This window comes from Triturus cristatus, chromosome 7, assembly GCF_964204655.1.
Source record: "Triturus cristatus chromosome 7, aTriCri1.1, whole genome shotgun sequence".
Classification (NCBI taxonomy): domain Eukaryota; kingdom Metazoa; phylum Chordata; class Amphibia; order Caudata; family Salamandridae; genus Triturus; species Triturus cristatus.
This window is the reverse complement of record NC_140590.1, coordinates 1,073,905,693-1,073,928,686: the sequence shown is the minus strand read 5'-3', so window position 1 is coordinate 1,073,928,686 and position 22,994 is coordinate 1,073,905,693. Positions and strand designations below refer to the sequence as shown.

The 22,994-nt window shown below is 50.0% G+C and overlaps 2 protein-coding genes across 3 annotated transcripts in view; both read right to left on the bottom strand.

Moving 5' to 3' along the window:
- Positions 1–22,994, bottom strand: part of PCYOX1L (prenylcysteine oxidase 1 like) — a 130,020-nt gene that overhangs the window by 11,868 nt on the left and 95,158 nt on the right. For both annotated transcript variants that reach the window (XM_085618169.1, XM_085618168.1), the window contains exon 5: positions 17,994–18,134. In XM_085618169.1, the coding sequence (XP_085474295.1) occupies positions 17,994–18,134 (141 nt within the window). The remainder of the gene's footprint in view (positions 1–17,993; positions 18,135–22,994) is intronic.
- TIRAP (TIR domain containing adaptor protein) overlaps positions 1–22,994 on the bottom strand; it is an 85,931-nt gene that overhangs the window by 11,868 nt on the left and 51,069 nt on the right. Inside the window, exon 5 of the mRNA XM_085618170.1 lies at positions 17,994–18,134. The gene's annotated coding sequence lies outside the window, so the exon portion shown is untranslated. The remainder of the gene's footprint in view (positions 1–17,993; positions 18,135–22,994) is intronic.

Below are 22,994 nucleotides of genomic sequence, written 5' to 3'. Positions count from 1 at the left end.
TGGTCTTTCTATTATGCCTCTTCACCCTTCTATTCTCCCCTCCTGAAAATTTTCATCCACCTCCCTGACGCTTTCGTCATCTTTCATGTAATTCTCTTCATCCTAGACCTCCTCATCCTGGACCACCTGAGTTTAGTCCACCTTGTCCGCAAGGTGGTCCTCTTCATCCTGGTTGGTTCGTTCTTGTCTCCTTCAAGTCATCTTGTCCATCCCACTCCGTGGCCTCCTAGTCCTGCTATACCTGTTCAGTGCTGCTGATCTTGTTCGTTCAATGATCCTGGTTCTCCTGGTGGTTCTGCTCTTCCCCTTCTTGGCCCTCCTCCGTCATGTAACATGAGCTGAGCAGGGGTGCCTGGGTACACTGTGGCTGGGAGGGGAGCTCCATCGCTGTAGGAATCCTGGTAAATTCAGATGCAGCTTTGGACCACTGGGGATGTTACTAAGCAACAGCCCCACACTGAAGCCTAACAAGAAGCCTATCCTTAAGAAGGCAGTCTCCAAATGTGGCAAGAACCACACACTCTCTTTACACTTCACAGGCGAGACACAAGCTACATTTTAAGCCGGAGAATGCCAGAACAACATATGACACAGTGGACGGTTGAGGGGGAGGGGCGTGGCTAAGCCGGCAAAGATGGCTGACGTGTACGAGCTCTGCCGGGAGCCCCCTATACACAGCCACATTTCTCCGACCAATGCTGACCCGCTGCGGCTCCTGGAAGGAGGAGGCACGCCCGGACACCTGCAGCGTCCCGGGGGCGAGTTTCCCCGACAATTGAGGACTACGGGCTGCGCCGGCAACCCTGAACTCTGAGATCGGCCAGACGCGCTCCCAACGCATCGGAGCTGCCGGCTACGTGAGGCCGCGGCCGTGCTCCGCCCACCAGGCCCTGCCGAGTGGCACAGCTCCATTCACGGTGCTGCTGAAGACGAGACCCGGGGCTTCGTGAATGGTGGAACGGGAGCTGTGGCCTGGATGTCTGCTCTGATGGACAGCATCATTGGCGTGCCTTAGCACTTGACCTTGCCCCTGGTGTATTCGTGCGGCAGGCTGGCGGCAGTACGCTGCCGCCCAGATCGGAGGGGCTGCCTTGGTGGACCGCGCCCTGCATTTGGAGTTACCCTGCTGCATCTCTGGACTCGGGTAAGGGGGCCCCCTGATTGACTGTGCTACATCTTACTGGTCCTGCTGCGGGCTGGGGGCCCGGGGACAGTGGGGACATAGCACTGTGGAGGATCGGCAGCGAGTCCCGGCAGGCCCAGATGATTTCGGACATCTTGGGTGGCGCCCCCCCTGTTGCGCCCCGGCCTCTATCGAGCTCCACCAGTAACCTGGGTGTTGTGGCTCTGGTGATCGGGGTGCGGCCGGAGGCCCTCTTCCGGCTCTGCACCCTGGGGCCGCACCGTGGTGCCTCCATTGCTCTGCCTGCCATGCACAGATGCCACATAGCTCTGTTTCCACCTACGCTGCTATCCTCCACTGGGAGGTAAGACTGTCACTGCGGCCCTGCTCTACTATCCGCCCACTGCTGCGTCCTTGACAAAGGCACCCGGGTGTGACGAGGAGAATGTGCTGCTGGACGGTGGCGCAGCGCGCGCTCCGCGCCCTTCTGTAATTTACCAGCGGGTATCTTGTCACGGTGACTGACATTTGGCCTGACTCCCATCACTGTGGCAGGGGCCACACCCCTCCTGGCGCCACGGTTCCGGTAGAACCCCCACTACTGAGATACTAGATCCAGCGACACGGCTCTGCCTCCCTCATACACCAAGTTGAACCGCGCTCCAGATCCTGACACCACGCTCTTCCGCTGGTTGCTGCCCACAGGCCTCACCATCCTATGTCGTGGATATCCCAGTGTGCTATGCTCTGGCTTCTACTCCCTGCAGCGCCTGCCCTGACGCGGCGGCCTCCTCTGTGCTGAGCAGGTACTTTTGATCCTTGACCGGATTGTATCAGTAGACGCCACGCAACCGCAGCCTCAGCCTCATGTCCCACGGCACTCGCGCTAAGGTGAGTGCAGGAGGTGCCCTGACCTCGCCTCTGTCCTTCAGGAGTAAACCACATAAGATGGCGGCGCAAACTGTTACAGACTCCATCTCTGGCAAACTGGATGCAGTTCTGGTGGCAGTCGAGAAGCTAGGCGAGACCCTCCAACAAGTGCGTACTTCCTTAGAAAATAAAATCGACAAAGTAGCTATAGACCTTACACATTTGCGAGCAGATCACCGCAAACTGACGGACTGCACCACTGCCACAGAAGCTGACATCGCTCCGCAGGTTGCGGCTGCAGACCAACAAATACAAAACCTGCTCCACCGCGTCTAGGTTCCTGGAGGAAAGGGTCGAGGATGCCGAAGAGCGGTCAAGACCCAACAACGTACGAGTGGTGGGCCTGCCGGAGGGCCGGGAGGGGAAAGATCCGGCTGTGTACGCCGAGACCTGGCTCCGTTCTTTGCTCCCTGAAGGCACTCTCTCATCTCATTTCGTAGTGGAGCGGGCGCACAGGGTGCCTGCGAGGCTGTTGCCAACAGGCTCCAACCCACAGCCGTTCCTGGTCCGCCTCCTCAATTACAGGGACAATGACACCATATTGCAGGAAACGAGGAAGCTACGGGACATTCAGGTTGATAACTATAAAATAATGTTCTTTCTTGACTACACGATACAAGTCCACAAGCAGAGACATATATGGCAGTCAAAACTCGCCTTAGACAACACAACTTGCAATACTCTCTCCTGTTCCCTGCACGCCTTTGTGTAGTTGCCAATGGGAAGACTCACTTCTTCCAAACCCCAGAACAAGCAGCAGAATGGATGGACTCTTATGCCCTCACGAATCCTGGAGAGGCACCCGCTGGCCGGCAACAGCAGTCACGCACCGCGCTCTCCCGTCGCCATCATGCTGGCAGACGGCAGAGACACTCTCAGACCTCACAGTCGGCTGGACCAGATCAAAGCCAGGCGCTGCGCGAGCGCCGTGAAGTACTTCTGGCCGCTGCGGACATCACAGGTTCCCAACTGGACGACCATGCTTCTGTCTCGAGCCGTCAAGACCAGGACCAAACCAGTGACAATGATTTTTCTGATGATCAGCAGGCCTTCCAAGACTCTTATGAACTGCCTAACGTAACTCCACAGACGTCCGACACCATTGTCTAACAAGCTGTATTGGATCATCGCTTATGCAGCATGTCTCTACTGACTGCTGGGGCCGACGGACCTGGCCTGCCCTGCCCTGCGCCGTTTGGTGCTGCAGTCCCCCGGGACCACTGACACAGTTGCAGCCTGGCTGTGCCTTGAACTCTGCTCCTACGATGGTCCTGAGGCTCCTCTCCCTCCCTGAACTGCACATTCACCCGTTCTTCCTGAGTCAGCATGGACCACCGGGTTGCGATGTCGCTTGGCACGTCGATCTCCCCTTCATGATCGGCCGGTAGTTGGGGCGCTCCCGAGACTTTTTTAAGATACTCACATATCCTTTGATCATCACGCAGTTCATTGTGTGAATGTTGTCTTGGTACAAAGTTTGGACGACTGCCTGTTGCAAATTCGCCCTTTTGGAATTATTTGTTGATTTTTTTGAACTGTTCATATTGCCACCTAATGTGCATGGAAGCTTAATTTCTTTGCCACTCAGGGCCAGGGGTATCAATAATGAGACCACACTCATTGCTTGCGAGGTCTACATGTTTATGTGCTCTTCCTCTTTTGCTCACATTCTTCTCACATTATGGCCTCCGTTAAATTAGGCACATGGAACGTGCGGGGCATACACACTCCATCACAACGCTATCAAATATACTCTTACCTAAGGCGACACCATATACAGATAGCACTGTTACAAGAAACCCATTTGTCCAAAACTGAGCTGTCGCGCCTACATCGCCGGTGGCGGGGTCAATTATACGCCACAGGATACTCAGCCTTTGCCCAAGGGGTATTAATATGGATCAGACCGGGGGTCCCTTTTAAAGTCACGAATGTCAAAATAGATACGGAGGGCAGGTATGTGTTGGTGTATGGCATATTAGATGGCAGACAAGTAGTGCTGGCCTCGCAGTATGCCCCTAACACGGAACAAGGGGTGTTCCTTGATCATATCTCACAAGTTTTAGCGCCTTGGCATGACGTCCCTATGCTGCTAGGCGGTGACTACGATAATGTATTGGATGCAGAGCTGGACCGGTCGTCCCTCCCCCCCCCCCTCCCCCAGGTACGAGCACAGTACATGCCATGAGAGCGTTAACCAGCTGGGCGTCACAATGGAATCTGATTGATGCATGGAGACACTCACACCCGACTGACGGTATACTCCTATTATTCGGGGGCCCACAAGCTGCATGTTCGCCTTGACCGTTTTATGACGTCTGCCACCCTGCTGCCTTATGTAGTCTCGGCGCATTATCTGGGCCAAACTCACTCAGATCATAACCCCCACACCCTAGACCTGCAGGGGGCAGACGCCCGTCCCCTGATCCCCACTTGGCGGCTGTAACCAGATGTCTTATTAGATGCCCCTTTCCGTGGCTCCTTGGCCACCGCCACCGATCAATATTTTGATGATAATGCAGGCACGGCATCCGCTGCCCAAATAGAGTGGGATGTTTTCAAAGTGGTGATGCGTGTCCACTGCCTATATACACAAGCGGGCATGCGCAAACAGTTGGAGAAGGACTTGCTCAGAATAGAACAGCGCTTAGCTACGCTTGAACAGGGTGAGGACATGTATGCCACGGACACCTTGTCCGATGTGCAGGAGGAGCACTCTCGGCTCCTGGATAGGTTGCGCTGTTTAAATTATGCGGCGCACTCTGCGAGGACTCACCACCAGGGGGACAAGGCAGGCAGGCTACTCTCGTGGCTGATCCGACAGGATCTCCTGACTCCGCCGATCACATCTGTGCGTACTCCGCAGCACACTGTGGTGTACACCCAGGCAGCTATTCATGATGAGTTTACTTCGCACTACGCTCAGCTATGTCTGTCCCAAGTGCAATCTACACCCGCCGAGCTTCAATCCTTGCAGGCAGGAGCCGAGTTGCTGCGGCCCACCCCCGAATAGCAGGAAGAGCTCAATGCTTCCCTCCTGCAGGAGGAAATACGTGACAGCATCTTTTCGCTATCTAATGGCAAATCCCCTGGCCCCGACCGTCTGCCTGCGCAATTTTATAAGGCATATTCAGATGTCTTGCTTCCGCGATTATTGACTCTGTACACGGCCTCTATAGAGGACTCCTCACTCACGACTACACAAAATGAGGCGACCCTTGTCTCCCTACTTAAGCCGGGTCGAGACCCCCAACTCCTCGGCTCCCATCGCCCCTTGGCACTCCTCAATACAGATTACAAAATATTTGCATCTGTGTTGGCTAAACGCTTATCTCCGCTGGTGAAGACACAGATTCATCCCGACCAGAACGGCTTTGACCCTACTAGGAGCACCTCCGTAAACATACGACAGCTATTCTGCGTGCATACGTATGCCCCCCATGACTGGCCACACTCCGGATGCTTAGTTCTTGATTTGGAGAAACCTTTTGACTCCTTAGAATGGCCTTATCTGGCAGCGGTCTTGTGCAAATATGAGCTGGGGGACGACTACATAGAGATGGTAGGCCTCCTTTACCAACGCCCTACGGTACGGGTTAAGACGGGGAAGCTAATCTCTGACGCCTTGAAAATCAGACGAGGGACGCGGTAAGGATGTCCGCTGTCCCCACTGCTCTTTTCCCTAGCTATGGAACCGCTGGCTGCATGTCGGGTTCACGGCGTTTGCCGTTCCCCGACATCCCGCTAAACACACACAATACTGCCGGGATACTCACTTCCGGGTGGAAGCTGAGCCCCGGTCTAGTCCTCTGAGCCGACTGTGGGTCACAGAAGCACTTCCAGGGGAAACGCTTATACATCGCGTTTCCCGCCGGCTCCGTGCTTCAAATTCTTCCGAGGCTCACGCTGCGTAGGAGTTTTCCTGAGATCCGCCGTTACGAAGGTAACTGTTGGTTTACTTTCTACCACGCAGGAGCACTATCATTGGGGTGCTTTGGTGTCCGCGCTGGAGCGCTAAACTCTTGTTTCCTTGCTGTTCGCGCTGAAGCGCTGTCTTTGGTTCTTTGGGGTCAGCGCAGGAGCGCTATCATCATTTGTTCTTTGGGGTCAGCGCAGGAGCGCTATCATCTTTGGTTCTTTGGGGTCAGCGCAGGAGCGCTATCATCTTTGGTTCTTTGGGGTCAGCGCAGGAGCGCTATCATCTTGGGTTCTTTGGAGGGTCACGCAGGAGCGCTACATTCTTTGTTCTTTGGGGTCAGCGCAGGAGCGCAGCAATCTTTGTTCTTTGGGGTCAGCGCAGGAGCGCTATCATCTTTGGTTCTTTAGGGTCCGCACGAAGAGCTATACTCTTGTTCTTTGGGGCCGTGCAGGAGCGCTATGCTGGTGGTTCTCTGGGTGCTCATGCAGAAGCGCTGTTCTTAACATTAGACATTTTGTTCTTGACGACATCACGCAGGAGAGCTTCTCCTGGATTATCCTGTTCAGTTTGGAACTACACGGATGGCTGAATACCGTGATCTGCAGAAACATGGTGAGTCCCGGCAGGAGAACGTTTGTGTGTGTTTTAGGGATCGTTTAAAAGACGACAGTGGGGGTTCCTTACCAATCAGGTTATTGTTTTGTTTTCCAGTTGCCCTCGGGATATCCTGCAAGCTCCATTCCACTCACCACGACTCTACGTCCTTTTCTGGCTCCTATCCTTGCGTCCATATCATCCCTGTTGGGTTCTAGGTCCAAGGGGGTCAGGTGGGTACTAGGGCGGGCGCTCTTGTCGTCTCTGCGGAATCGCTTCACAAGCAAAGGTAAGTCTTGTGGGGCATCTGACAGAATTTGAAGCCCACGTTAACTATTCCACCCAGACGACATGGGCGACCCGGAGGTTACCTTGCAGGACATAGCCGTCATGCTGGCTGCCATGCAAGACGAGAACCTCAGTCTACGCCATGATATAACTACCCTACAGGGTCAAATGGCATCCGGGGTTACCAGTCCTTGGGGAACCACCCCTAGCCCCAGAGTCATACAAGAAGGGTTGTTGCGACCGCCTACTTTCACCTTTGGGGGGCCCTCCGCTGCTACCGATCAGAGCACTGCCATACAAGTCGTCACACCCCATCCTGTACAACTGGCACCACCTGAACGTTTCTACGGCGACAGCACCAACTATGGGATCTTCATCCATCAATGCCACCTGCATTTCATGGCCAGAAACGCGGCTTTTCCCGATGATGCATCCAAGGTCGCATACATTTTATCGTACATGGGAGGAGACGCCGCTCAGTGGTCCATTTCTTTTGTGGAAAACGACGATCCCATGCTCCACCACTTGCCGACATTTAAGGAAGCCATGCGGCGTATGTTCGCTCGTCACACCTTTGTGCAGGCCGCAGTTGCTTAACTTAAAACAAGGCAGCCAAGACCTGCTACATTACATCACCCGATTCAGCCGGCTTGTTCTCGAGGCCAATTGGCCAGAGGATAAGAAGGTGTCAGTATTCTATCGGAGATTGCGTGATGACCTGAAGGATCTCATCTCCCAGTTACCCAACCCGCCTGATGAAATAGGTCCTTTCATCGACTTGGTGGTGAAGATGAATTTCCGACTACAGGAAATAAGGACCGAGAAAGGGAAGAGCAGTGACAACCGTTTCTTGTCCTTTGGAGAAAAGAGCCCCGAAAAGGCCAAAGACGAATCCGCTCCCCAGGGCGAGGTTTCCAAACCCATGCAGATCGGGGGCATAAGAGGACCGTTGACCAGTCAAGAGAGAGAAAAAAGGAGGAAGCAGAACCAATGTCTGTATTGTGGGAAGAGCGGACACTTCGTCAGGGAATGTCCGGTGAAACCCTCTAAACCAAGGGGCAGAAGGCCGTTTGCGTTGCCCATCACCAAAGGCGACCAGACGGGAAACGAGGATCCGTCCTCTGGGTTCTTCGTATCACACCTCAGCAGTCCCTGCAGTATTCGACGGCAGTCATCACATAGGCATTGAAGTATCCTTACTGAATCAGGCGGGCAGAACCTGGTTGGTAAGCGCCATGCTGGATTCCGGTGCGACAGGCAGCTTTATTGACACCGGTTTTTCACGTGCCTTGGGCATAAACACAGTGTCAAAAGAGCAACCGAAAACGGTCAAGGCTGTTGATGGAACGGACTTGACTTCCGGCCCTATCAGGCATCAAACCGAGAACATGACTATGTCGTTTGCCAACCACCACGCTGAGGCTATCAGTTTTGACGTCATCGACGCTCCTCAATTCAAGGTTATATTGGGGTTGCCATGGTTGGTGAAGCACAATCCCCGAATCGATTGGGTGGCCAGAATAATACACCTGGATTTAGAATACTGCTGTGCAACCTGTTATACGAAGGACAATCTCCTGGGGGCTCGCTCCATACAGGCTCGGTCACTGCCAGTAGATGGCATGGGGATGGTTTCCCAGGCGACCATACCAGAGGAGTATCAGGACCTGGCGGAGGTGTTCGATAAGAAGGGAGCCAATACTCTGCCTCCTCACCGGTCGTTTGACTGCCGAATAGATTTGATCCCCGGCTTCACGTTGCTATGCAGCAGAATATATTCTCTCACAGAGAAGGAGAATATCCACCTTCGATCCTATTTGGATGAGTATCTGGACAACGGTTTTATTCGCCATTCCAGGTCTCCGGTTTCCTCTCCTCTTTTCTTCGTGTCAAAGAAGGAAGGCGATCGGAGGACCTGTATAGACTTTCGGGCAATGAACACCATGACCGTAAAAAACCGGTACCCTCTGCCTTTGATCTCCAACCTCCTGGACCAAGTAAAAAACGCCTCAGTGTACACAAAGCTCGACCTGCGGGATGCTTACCATCTAGTCAGAGTCCGGAAGGGGGACGAATGGAAGACCGCCTTCCGGACAAAGTTTGGTCTGTTCGAATACCAGGTTATGCCTTTCGGACTCTGTAATGCCCCCGCAGCGTTCCAGTACTTCATCGACAAGGTGTTGAGGGACTTCATAGACGTCTTCTGTATTGTCTATATAGATGATATTCTGATATATTCTCGAACCATCGCAGAACACGTGCAGCACGTGCGTTCTGTCCTCCAACAGCTAGGAAAACATCGTTTATACGTCAAACTGGAGAAGAGAGTTTTTAACGTCACCTCTGTTGAGTTCCTGGGGCACATCATCACTCCGGCAGGCATCCAAATGGACAACAAAAAAGAAGAAGCCATCTTGACTTGGCCTTCTCCGGAATCTGTAAAAGGGGTCCAGCGGTTCATAGGTTTTGCCAGCTACTACCGTAGATGCATCACAGGCTTCTCCGCACTGGTGGCTCCTATAACACGCTTGCTTCGAAAAGGTGTGCAATTCGGGTGGGATCAGAATGCTGATAGCGCCTTCCAAGAACTAAAGAGACGATTCACCATAGCCCCCGTACTGGTGCATCCTGATACCGAGCAGCCCTTCATAGTGGAAGCAGACGCCTCTAAGGAAGCTATAGGGGGCGTGTTATCCCAACGAAGCACCAGCACAGGACAACTGCATCCTGTGGCTTTTTATTCCAAGAAATTAAAACCAGTGGAACGCAACTACACTGTGTCTGACCGGGAGCTACTAGCAATCAAAACGGCGTTCGAGGAATGGCGCCACTTCCTGAAAGACGCCAAACACACAGTGACCATCTACACTGACCACCGGAACCTCCAGTTTCTGCGTTCAGCCCGTGCCCTCACAGCCCGACAGTTGAGATGGACATTATTCTTCAATGAATATAACTTCGTGATCACGTTCTGACCCGGAAAGGACAACGCCAAAGCAGATGCCCTTTCACGGCTAGCCGAACATGACGGGAATGCCGAGACCACCGAGCCGGGTCCCATAATATCGGAGAAACACTTCCAGGGGGTAATCACATCCTCGGACTTCCTGACTCTGGTGAAACATGATATGGAGCAGTCCGATCCGGTAGTCCTGGCTAAAGAACGCGAAGGGGCGAATTGTGTGGACGGATTGCTGTTTAAAGGAGAACGGTTGTACTTACCTGGGGCACCCAGCCAACAAAGAGCAGTCCGCATGTGCCATGATCATGTCCTCTCTGGCCATCCCGGTTATCACAAGACACTCGAACTCGCACAAACACAGTTTTGGTGGCCAACACTGGTGTCCGACACGGGAACTCATGTGACGAACTGTACCGTTTGTCTTTTAGGTAAGAACAGTTCTGAACCTTCTGTTGGGTTGCTGCGTTCCATCCCTGTGCCACCCTTTCCCTGGCACACCATCTCCATGGATTTCGTGGTTGATCTCCCCTCACCAAGACCGGGCACACCACGGTTCTCACCATAGTTGACCACCTATCCAAGATGGGGCACTTCGTACCCTTGTTGAAATTGCCTACAGCGGCGGACCTGGCCTTGGTCTTCGTGCACGAGGTGGTTCGCCTCCATGGCATCCCATAGTTGGTCATAACGGACCGGGGATCTCAATTCGTGTCCCGTTTCTGGAAAGAAGTATGCAGAATCCTCGAGATGGACGTGCGCTTATCCTCAGCGTACCATCCCCAGACCGACGGTCAAGCCTAGAGAACGAACCACACCATGGAACAGTACCTCCGTTGTCTGCTTCTGATGGTGGAGAAGGAATGGTCTGCGGTGATATGGTTGGCGGAATACGCGTACAACAACAGCAAGCATTCGGCCATTGGCATGTCCCCCTTCTTTTGTCTCCACGGCCGTCACCCTCGCACCTCTGCTTGGGAGGTACCCCGGGACAGCCAGTTACCAACGGTGCGTGCCTATCATGAGTCCCTGCACAGACTCTGGCAGCAGGCGCGGTTTGAGTTGGCCAAAGCAAAAGACACCTACAAGGCGCATGCTGACGCTCATAGACAGAAGGAGCCCGAATACCGCTTGGGCGACAGGGTGTGGCTGTCCATTCGGCACCTCAACGTGCATGGCCCCAAGAAACTATTGCCTCGTTTTGTGGGTCCTTTTGCCATCGAGAAGGTGGTCAACCCTGTGGCCATGAGGCTCTCGCTCCCTCCGCACATGCGGATCCACCCAGTCTTCCATGTCTCCCTTCTGCGGGCGGTCCGCTCTGATGACTCTATTCCCTCTCCTCCTTCTCCGGTGGTGGTGGAGGGCCATGTTGAGTAGGAGGTCAGGGCCATCTTGGCGTCTCGCCGTGTCCGGGGTAAGCTATTCTACCTGGTGGACTGGAAGGGTTATGGTCCGGACGAGCGGTCTTGGGAGCCCTTGTCCCACGTGCGCCATGCTCCCGTTCTGGTCCGTGCCTTTCATCTAAGTCACCCCCTGAGCCCTCGCCCTGCTTGCCCTTTCTGAGGTCCAGGGTTTTCGGAGAGGGGGGCTTGTTTTGGGAGGGGGTTCTGTCGGGTTCACGGCGTTTGCCGTTCTCCGACATCCCGCTAAACACACACAATACTGCCGGGATACTCACTTCCGGGTGGAAGCTGAGCCCCGGTCTAGTCCTCTGAGCCGACTGCGGGTCACAGAAGCACTTCCGGGGGAAACGCTTATACATCGCGTTTCCCGCCGGCTCCGTGCTTCAAATTCTTCTGAGGCTCACGCTGCGTAGGAGTTTTCCTGAGATCCGCCGTTACGAAGGTAACTGTTGGTTTACTTTCTACCACGCAGGAGCGCTATCATTGGGGTGCTTTGGTGTCCGCGCTGGAGCGCTAAACTCTTGTTTCCTTGCTGTTCGCGCTGAAGCGCTGTCTTTGGTTCTTTGGGGTCAGCGCAGGAGCGCTATCATCATTTGTTCTTTGGGGTCAGCGCAGGAGCGCTGTCATCTTTGGTTCTTTGGGGTCAGCGCAGGAGCGCTATCATCTTTGGTTCTTTGGGGTCAGCGCAGTAGCGCTATCATCTTCGGTTCTTTGGAGGGTCACGTAGGAGCGCTACATTCTTTGTTCTTTGGGGTCAGCGCAGGAGCGCAGCAATCTTTGTTCTTTGGGGTCAGCGCAGGAGCGCTATCATCTTTGGTTCTTTAGGGTCCGCACGAAGAGCTATACTCTTGTTCTTTGGGGCCACGCAGGAGCGCTATGCTGGTGGTTCTCTGGGTGCTCATGCAGAAGCGCTGTTCTTAACATTAGACATTTTGTTCTTGACGACATCACGCAGGAGAGCTTCTCCTGGATTATCCTGTTCGGTTTGGAACTACACGGATGGCTGAATACCGTGGTCTGCAGAAACACTGGTGAGTCCCGGCAGGAGAACGTTTGTGTGTGTTTTAGGGATCATTTAAAAGACGACAGTGGGGGTTCCTTACCAATCAGGTTATTGTTTTGTTTTCCAGTTGCCCTCGGGATATCCTGCATGCTCCATTCCACTCACCACAACTCTACGTCCTTTTCTGGCTCCTATCCTTGCGTCCATCTCATCCCTGTTGGGTTCTAGGTCCAAGGGGGTCAGGTGGGTACTAGGGCGGGCGCTCTTGTCGTCTCTGCGGAATCACTTCACAAGCAAAGGTAAGTCTTGTGGGGCATCTGACACTGCATTACTCAGGGCCAACAGGTGTGGCTGGGGCATACCGCTAGGAGACGGGCTGCATACGGTCTCGTTATACGCAGAGGACTTATTATTGTATATCAGAGACCTGCGGACTATACCACCGGTCATAGCGGATGTTTTCCGGCAATGTGAGCGACTGTAGGGGCTCAAAGTAAACTGGTCGTAGTCCGGAGTTTATTATTTTGTCAATAGGGCGACTGACGCGCTCATCACTATCAATGGAGCCGCGCTGACTTGGTATCCATCCATGTTCAGGTATCTGGGAATCTACATCTACAGATCCTCGGCAGACATCTTAGATGGCAATTTGGTGCGGGCCATAACAGCAATCAGAGCACAGGTCCGATTCTGGAAGACGCTTCCGTTGGGCGTGATGGGCCGCGTCACCTTGACAAAAGTGGTCATTTTGCCACGGTTGCTATATTATTTCTCTAACCTCCCAGTGTATGTCCCAGTGAAGATTCTCCGGAGTCTGGAGGGCATCCTCCGCGATCTGATTTGCAACAAAGGCAGGCCGCGAATAGCGCTAAGCAAACTATACGCGCCTATGAGCAGTGGCGGTCTTGCGGTTCCGAATATGGAATTGTATTACCTGGCTTCCCATTTGCAATGGGTGTCCAAATGGATGAGTGGGTATGGACTGACAGACACAGCGACCACGACACCGCCATGGCCACGGTCCCAGCTGTATTACCTTTTTCACCCCATAAATCAGTTTCCCTGTCCACCCCAGATCTATGTGTCGCTGGCCCATAAGGGCTTCAGGAGAAGCCTCTATTTGACCAGCGACACGCTTCCTTATGCTCCGTTGTTACCGTTGTTGGGAACTCCCAGGGGTAGGGGGAAAGTGCCTGATGCTGAACTACAAGCGTGGCATGAGGCGGGCTTAGATGCGGTGGGAGATTTATATGCGGAGGGCACCCTTCTCACGTTTGACACAGTATCCAGGGAAAATGACATCCCAGCTGGCCACTTCCTCTTACACGCAGCAATAGTGCGCACCTTGACGGCCACCTGGGGAGACATTACTACCGAACACCAAATGCATTTACTTGTGCAATACCTACATGTGATGGGTGAGGGCTCACATGTGGTACACTGGCTGACAGAGGCTCTCCTGACGAACACGCTGAAGCCACTGAGAAGATTGTGTGAGAGGTGGGCTGCAGACAGAGGGCATCTATGGACTGACAAGGAGTGGGAAATAATAGCGGCCAGATCCACTTACATACCACGCAACTCAAGATTCAAACTCGATATAATTCATAAAGCATATCTTTCCCCTGATAAGATAAATTACTACTTCCACCTAGATACTTCTGCTTGCCCCCGATGTCACCTAATAGGTGCTGATCTACTGCACATGCTATGGTTTTGTGCTTCACTGCGGTCCTACTGGCAGGCAGTGGTGGATGCCTTGACAAAATGCACCATGGTCCCCCTGCCTTTTACCTGGGAGATCTGTATTCTGGGGCTGCACACACGGACAAAAAAGAATAGAATAACATCCAGATTCATAGACCTGGGCTTGATAACGGCAAGGCACCTCATCACAAAACATTGGAAGCACACTGACCCACCAATACCAGCTAGCTGGGAGAGGTCCTTTACGATATGGGCACAAGCCGAGAGCACTACGCTACATAAGGAGGAAACTGCGGCGCTGCGCAAATATCCGATCGCACAGTCCTGGGATGAACTCCTCAAACACCTCATGCTCCCAGATGCTGGGGAACGAGCCTCGCAGTCCACTGCCGTGACTGCAATCGTTATGCCATAATATGCTATCCCTCTCTCCTCCCCCATTCCCCCCCCCCCTTCTCTTCCTCCTCTCTTCGACAGAATGGTAGGAACCACCACCATTCTAGCCGGGTGGATCAGACACTGCAGGTAACCATTGTGGACCTCCCGCAAGTCGCCAGCATCTCCCTAGACCTCGCCATCACTGCTCCTCTCACTCTCGCAATGTATTGGCCCTCACACTCCCTCACACTCCTCCCCTACGGTGTAGTTTCCATGCGCTACAGATGGCGCTCTTTTGTGCTTTATATTTCTTTATTGTTAGTTATAGTTTACTTGAATGGGCATCGTTGATTGACTCTTGGCACTGGCATTATATACGGAGATCATGTGAAACACTAATGAAGCCCTGGCAACAGCGTCCCGGTAACGCTGCCATTGTAGCACATGCACCAATATGATGCATTCTGTCCCCCTTTTTTTTTTCATAACTGTAATGCTGTTTGGTAATCATAATACTGTTATCACATGATTGATATGATGTGCAATACCTGAATATTGTGCCGCCTATATTAAAAAGTAACATTTATTTCAATAAAAAGATGTTTTTAAAAAAAATGACACAGTGGACCGGGCCCATGGTCACACTCACGGCTTTTCCAAAGAGAAAGCGAATGTGCCTAGCGCCATCTGCCGGTGCAAAGCATGAGAGACAAGAACATCAACTCATGACTGACTGTGTAAGATCCGTTCTTCCAATGGATGAGACATTCTCCCAACAGAGGCTCGACAGAATATCTGAAAAAGAAGTATCTGGCCTTACCACGCGCTCTCCTAGACCACTAGCTGCTGTATTCCGATTCAGGTATACTAAGGCTTTTCGGAAATATGAGCTTTATCAAATATGTCACAAATTGTTTTTAGTTGACATAGGATACAATAAGATATTTAAGTGGGAATAGCATACAAGGATGTTTAAAGTAGTGGAAATAGATTTTAATTTCAAACATGGCTATTTTATAGGAGATGTATGCACAACATCATCAAAGTTAATCTCCATCATCTAACGAAGTGGCAAAAAAAATAAATCACCAGCAGAAAGCAATTGTTCCAGTGCGCAAGCGCTAAATGTTTGCAGCAAATGCTGCGTAATTGCGTGTCGTGGTGGAATGTCAGGAATTTCGTGCAACAAGTGTGGTGCGTACTTGCGCACGATCACACCAGTGTAACGGATGGTTCTACTTCTTTGATTTATATAAATCCACAGTTTCTCTCGGGCTGTTAGTGCCACCTAGTGGCAGAACACCTCCAATGTCACTAATCAGTCCGAGGTGAAATATAGGTGGAATAGGTGTTTTTTCATAAACACCTGCAGCGCATTTCTCGACTGCAAGAATTCCAACAAACCCTAGAGTGGAAGCTGCCCCTCATGTATCACTGGGCAGTGGGCACATCATCTAGAATGGAGCCAAGATTACCACATTCTCTCAGACTTGGACAAAGGTGAACAGTTCTCTTAGGGAGAAACAGAGGGCTTTATTTGGTGAAACAGCCTACACAACATCTTAGTGTTCAGCTTATCCCCTTGCATGAGTGCAGGTGGGATCCCCGTACATACAATACTTAAAAAGGCAGGAACCAAAGTTAGTGTCAGCCCACTCCTTAAGAAAGGGCCTAGTTTCGGAAACAGGAAGTTTCTCTTCTCTTCTAGAAATATTTGATCAAGCAAACTATACAGACTGGGCACATTGAAGGTGAAAATCCAGGTACATTTTATTTGTGGTTCTGAGGGTGAACACACTTTACACGAACAACTGATATCTCTGGAAAATCTTTTTATCAGTAGTAGGGTCTGTAGTGTCATCACAAATTGTCGACAGGATTCTTGTGACGATGGGCAACTAAATTCCCCATCAATATGGCTGGCTGTCGCCACATGGTGAAATGTAAGCTATCTCTCTACTCTAGACTTTAACCAATCAAAGCACAGCATGGGATGCATGACGCATTTCACTTTGGGAGGTCCTCAGATGATCACCCAGGTTCCTGCTAAAACCCACTCTTAACGTGCCAATATATTGGGCGCAGTAAGTGGTTACGGCCTATGACCAATCACAATGTCTCAACCACAGTGCGCTGAACGTGCAGATAAGCCCCTAGTCCACCAGCTCCCTTACCAAGTGACTGCTGTACCATCTTTACAGGCCTTTCAAAGGCAGCTTTTCACAAATTCAACCCTGAAAACTAACAACCTGCCAGTCACGGTTAGGAGAATCGGGCAGCATGAAGTTTCTCAGCTAGCCTTCAAAAACTCACTAAACAAACCAGGGCGGATCGAGGGACCGCCGGTTCTAAATCTAAAAAAACACAGAGCTAAAACTGAATATGCTTCGCGACGATTAATGTTGGGAGAAGTCTAATTAAGGATCAAGAGTTCTCAAAGGAATAATATTTCTCGACGTTTTAACCTACAGCAAATGCTGGGAGTCGGCAGTGATTTTAATAAGATCCTGGAACATAAAGGATCGATGGATGGAATCCTAAAACCATAAGTGGTGTGATCGCAAAACCACTAATTCCATCCTTACCCATAAGCGCACACCTAGGAAGTTAGAAACATCGCACGAGAATCCCGTGGATTGGTTTTATTGACAACAACATGATCATGAAACGCGTTGACGCTCCTTTTTTGCCACAAACCCAGCTATACGGACACTCCCCTAGATGGTCTTCAAGATATCATGGCGGGTTTACAGGATTATAAGTCTGGGCTGTGGCCACCAATGACAAAGACAACTGTCTTTGTTTTCTCTCGTTTTTTGTTTATTATTTGATTTTAATGGTTACTTATGTGATCAATTGTTTTTATTCTGGAATACTAGGTCTATGACTATCTTTGAATATAAATGTTTTTAACTGAATCTCTTCCCGCTTTCTACAAAAAATTATAAATTACATGTACTATTGACTATTAATGAGTTTTTGTGCCAAGATACTGTAGCCACCAGGTGGGTGGTGACCTTTATGAATGGTTATTGTGTGTATGAGGTGGTTTCGTGTGATCGGGTGTGTATAAAAGTTTTCTTAAAAAAAAAAACCAGAGGACTTCTTCTTTTAATAGCCTTCAAAAGCGGACAGAAAAGGAAACACAGGGTTGTGCTAATACTACATGTATTATGAAGACACTTCTTCATCCAACTTCCCAAAAGTCAGTGTGAGATGTTGAAAATGCTCAACTGTAAATTACAGAACCTTACTAGTTAATATTCTAATTACATTGCTCTGTTTTTTTTTACATGGTTTCGAGAGAGGGTGAAGAACAGGATACACTGTTTTATCACTTCTCAGAACTCAGAATATATGTATCATTTTGATGTAACCTCTCAATAGGATTTCTTTTTCAGAAACTCATGAAATAAGTACGCCAATCGCGAAATCAAAATAGTCTATATAAATAAATCAGAAATTCAGAACCAGTATTGTAGCTCTAGTACTTGTAATCATTTCCATGCCCCCTTTCTTGTCTTTTATATCAATTACTCTAGGTCCCTGCGTCAACTATTTCATGCTCAACAGTAACTTAAGAGCAGCGATAGTTCCATGATCTTCTGTACTACCCCACTCTTGGATCACTGCTCCCCCCTCTCTCCTCCTGCTTTTAGGGATCTCCGCTGCCCAGCCCCAGTGCATACCTGTGCCTTGCAGCGCAATCTCCAGCACCTCGGCTTGGATCACGTTGGCTTTCGTCTGCTTCAGAAGTCCTGAACAGATCAATTTATTTCCTCCTTCCACGGCCCACCTGTTGCCCTGGGCTCCAGCAAGTGATATAGCGCCTAGAGGGAACAAAATTTGCAAAGTTAAGAGATCTCTGTAATGACACCACCCTGGCCTATCGGTCACACTGATGGGATATCTTTGCTGAAGCAAACACACCAAAATTGCATTTCAACTTACTGATCCCCCGCCATCTCATTTCCCTTCTTGCCCCTTGCTGTAAACTTCTTTCCACTTGACCACAATCCCTGTTTCTCGGGCCCTCCAAGCTCTGTCTGATCAATCTAACTTCATTCCTACAACGGTTTCACCATCAGAATCAGCACAAATCCAATTCTCCTAAACTTTTTTTTCCAGTAAACTTCTCCCATGCTAACAAACTTTACAATGCAAAGAGGTGCACATTTTTCAACTCCGAGGGTGGAATTTTAGTTCTGCACACCCTTAGATGTAATCCATGCTTCCTTTCTTAGTTGTATTCCACACTTGTATCCAATAATTTCCTGATGTGGTTTTAGGAGTACAGGTGACACACTAACATATCACTGGAGTAAAGTGGAAGGAAGAGGGGAGCAGATTTGTAGATTTTTTCCCCCCTATTTTAAATCTTCTAGTACTGTAATTACTATTAGAACCACTCATTTAAAGCCTTAACTTCTGACTACTGAAAGCAAGGAAGCAAAAAGAGAAGGAGAAATGGCTAGAAAAGAGAGAGAATCTGAGGCACTCCAATGCCAATAGCGGGCATCAACAACATATGGAGGAAATAGGAAGTAGAGAATAGGTAGGACAGAATGAGACAGAGCTATAGAAGGGTGCAAAATCCAACGGAAAAAAATGAATAAGAGGAACCAACGAAAAAAAAGGCACAGTAAAGAGATGAGCAGGGACAGGCATCTACCTGCATGAAGCACAATCAGTGACAAAGCCAGTAAGTCTGGCATCTACAAACACGCAATTTATTTGGAGACAGGTTCTATCCACAAAAAATGGCAAAAAAATGTAAGTATGGAAATAAAGGAGTGAGCTAACAGCCCAGACACGTCAACAATGGCACTGGAGTGCACTCCTTTTCTGTAGACTGAACATGTGATCAGGACAACCTCTCGCTGTATTGCCTCATGCTGCGTGCTTTGGTGGGCGAAAAAATGTGAACAACTCTGTTTTGTGGCCCCGGCTTCTGGGGGACCTGGACGGCCCAAGGAGCAGGCTCAGGGTAGCGGTGCACACTCTGTGCAGTGCAGTTTGGCTTTGAAGCTGCTGTTTTTCACTGCGGGTTTGTTTGAATTGAGGAGGGCTGGTTTGAATTAAGGCTTCTACCCTCCCCTAACACCTGTTCAGCCCCTTAAGTTTGTGGGGGGAAGTTCAAGGCAGACACTTCCATTTTGTTACCCCAGCTTCAGTGGGGCCCAAACAGCCCAGAGAGCTAGCTTAAAGCAAAGGTGGTAAGAGCACACACTCTGAGCAGTGCAATGTCACTTTAAAACAGCTATTTTTCACTGCTGGTTTGACTAAATGTCTTTCCTTGTTTTCCTAAACAGCTAAGGCTACTAGAAGGCAAATCCCCCAAATCCACCCCCTGCCCCACCCCAACAGAATCTAAAAAGGCAAAAACACTCCTAAGCTCAGTGTTTAGGAGTCTGCTTAACTTGAGTGGTTAAAAGCAGTATTTGGTAGTTTTACATTTGGACCTTACCTGCGGGTTTGAATAAGAGCTGCAAAGTGTGTATTAGCCCTGTCAGCATCCAAGAAGATTGTGTGCTTAAGAGCAGCTCCGTGCAAACCAGTTTCTGCTTTACTTGTTGGCCCACAGGGCACCTGAGCAGGTCTCTGCCCACCCATAACACCTGCTCAGACTACTGGGTTTGCGGAGGGAGGTTCAGGGCAGACAGCTTTAGTTTGTGGCTTGGCTTCTGTGGGACCTGGACGGCCCGGAGGGCCTGCTCGGGGCAGAGGTGGTGGGAGCACACACACTGTGCAGTCAAGTTTTGCTTTGAAGCTGCTGTATTTCACTGCAGGTGTGTTTGGGTTTCTTTCCTTGTTTTCCCTGGACTGTGCTGAGACTACTAGAGGGCTGGCCCCACTGCCCTCACCTTCCCTGGAATCTAGAGGGACTGGGCACTACTGAGCCCTAGGCTGACTGCTTGAGAGACTGCTTGGCCTATTTTGTGGTTGGAAATTGTGTTAGTGGAGGGTATGTGGCACTTGTTTTTGACTGGAGAAGCAGGGTTTTTGAGTGCACGGAAGGGTAGTGTTTGGTAGTTTTGCATTTGGTCTTTGCCTGCAGGTTTGAGCAGAAGCTGTGTAGTGTGTGTTGGACCGGTGTGTTGGACAGGGAGATTATATGCTCTGGAGAGGCTACCGGCCCCCCTGCACACCAGTTTCTGCTTTGTTGGTTGGCCCATAGGACAGCTGGCTGGGCCTCAACCCTCCACCACCATCTGATCAGCCTCTTAAGCTCAATGTCACATGCTCTTTAAACAGACTTTTTGTGGCTGTTGCACTGGTGTTCTGATTGATTTCTAGAGCTATGCTTTCTATTGGACCTAGGGCTTGGGTTATGATTGGGTAACAGGGTCAGGGCTCCCATTGGCTCTAAGGTTTGGGCTAGGGCTCTGACTGGCTAAAGGTCCCCTGATCACTGGGGCTATTTAACCCTAGGGCTCATGGCGTCTCATCCTGGTGTCGAGGCTAAGGGTGGAGAGGACTAGGGTAGCTGCCTGTTCGAACCTAGGGCTAGAGAAGCGGCCCTTTTTTCAATTTACCAGCCATCCACATCCTCAAATATATAAACACAATCTCATCAAAAACACACTGCTCATTTAAAACAAACAATGTATAACCACATTTCAGTGTCCCAAAAATCACAATAAACCCCACAAACTACATCTATACACCCTTATACCCCTACTGCTACACAAAAGCAGCTTCACTCTCAGACAGACCACCACTCTATTCTATACCACTAGCAAATTCACACATCGCCAACATTACACAAACCCAAATTATACAAATTAACGTTACTCCCTTCAAACACACACTCCTTGTTCATACAAAACACCAGCTCTTCTCTCTACTTACTCCTAATAGACCTCTTTCTACCACCACCAAGCCTATAGTCAACTATCTCTCATAAAATCCACCAACACCATCCTCCTCTTTTTACCAAAAATACACAGCCAAACAATCCTTACACTCCACCACATGTATTACCTCTTCCTGAGACCAAATTGTATACACTCATAATCCCTGTCCATCCCCTCTCACACACCACATACACTCTCCTCCAACGCACATCACCACCCCTTTAACTTTCAACTTCCACTCACCAACAGTACGTTACATTCAAATCCTTCACAGAAACTCACTAAATCAATATCTAATCTCACTACACCACAAAAACAAACTAGAACACAGACCAGCACAACACAACCACACACAATTTCATACTACATTCCATCACAAAATAGAAACAAACACCCACTCATACCCTCATGGCTACCCAAATACAAATCCTAAACCAACTTTAATCCAAAATGTTCTATCTTCGCCAACACCTACCACAAACACCCCAACACAACAACACTCATTCACCTGCCTCTCATCCATTGCACAATTTAAAGCCTTAAAACATAAGGAGTAGTTTCTTTTCTGTAACTCCAGTTCTGTAGTAGGGGTATCTCTGTTATAGTCATAATCTAGTGAATAGTCCCGCCCATGTGCGTGGACCCCGGAGCAATACAAATAATCTCTTAAGTTGTCAAGCCATGCAGACCTGCATCTACACTTAAGAGAGAATTTCAAAGACAGATAATGCAGCCTATATCCACAGGCTACACTGTCCAGTACTTCAACTAGAAAATTCCACCAACATCCACCAGCAGCACTGCCTGCCCAGCTTTTTCCACAGAGAAAAACCTGCCTCTACCAGCAAAAGCCTCTGGAATGATAGAGAGGGAGGAATGGACAGACAAGCCCCATAGGCTGCCATTATGTGGCTCAGAACAGGACACTGTGCCTTTAAGAAAACTTTCCAGAACTTTTCCAGTATCCCAGAATGCACAGCAGGTCCCTTTTACTTTCAATTCTTTTTGAAGGCGTAGCACGCCAGACCTGTAGCATTCCTTATATTAACATTTATCTCTCCACCGGGGAGGAGGGCGGGCGCTTATGACTATAACAGAGATACCCCTACTACAGAACGGGAGTTACAGAAAAGAAACTACTCCTTCTGTAGTAGGGGATCTCTGTGTATAGTCATAATCTAGTGAATAGAATGGCAAGCCCATCCCCACACCAAAACGGCGGTGGAGAAGACTACAAAATAATACCACTACTGTGCGAACAAATTTCGCAGCGAAGCCTGCCCAACCTGAGCAGCTGCCCTGGCATCCGCGTCCAGACAGCAATGTGCAGCAAAGGTATGGACCGACCTCAAAGTGGCCGCCTTGCAGATTTCTGCAATCGGAACATTACGCAGCAAAGCAGTCGTGGCAGCTTTGCCCCTGGTGGAATGAGCCTTAGGTTTACCCCCCAAGGTCTTATTAGCCTTTTGGTAACACAATTGTATACAGGACACAATCCACCGAGAGATGGACTGTTTGGAGGTAGCAAGACCGGTCCCGACTGATCCATAATTGATAAACAACTGGTCTGACTACAAATATCTTTGGTCTTATCAAGATAAAACTTCAACACCCTCCTAACGTCCAGGGAATGTAGAGACCTTTCCGCTGGAGAAGAGGGATTCTGAAAAAACGTAGGTAAAGTTATGGTCTGGTTGACATGAAAATCAGATATAACCTTAGGAAGAAACTTAGGGTGAGTACGCATAACAACCTTGGCAGCATGAAATACCGTATAAGGTTCCTGGCAACACAACGCCTGAAGTTCACTCACCCTGCGGGCCGACGTAATGG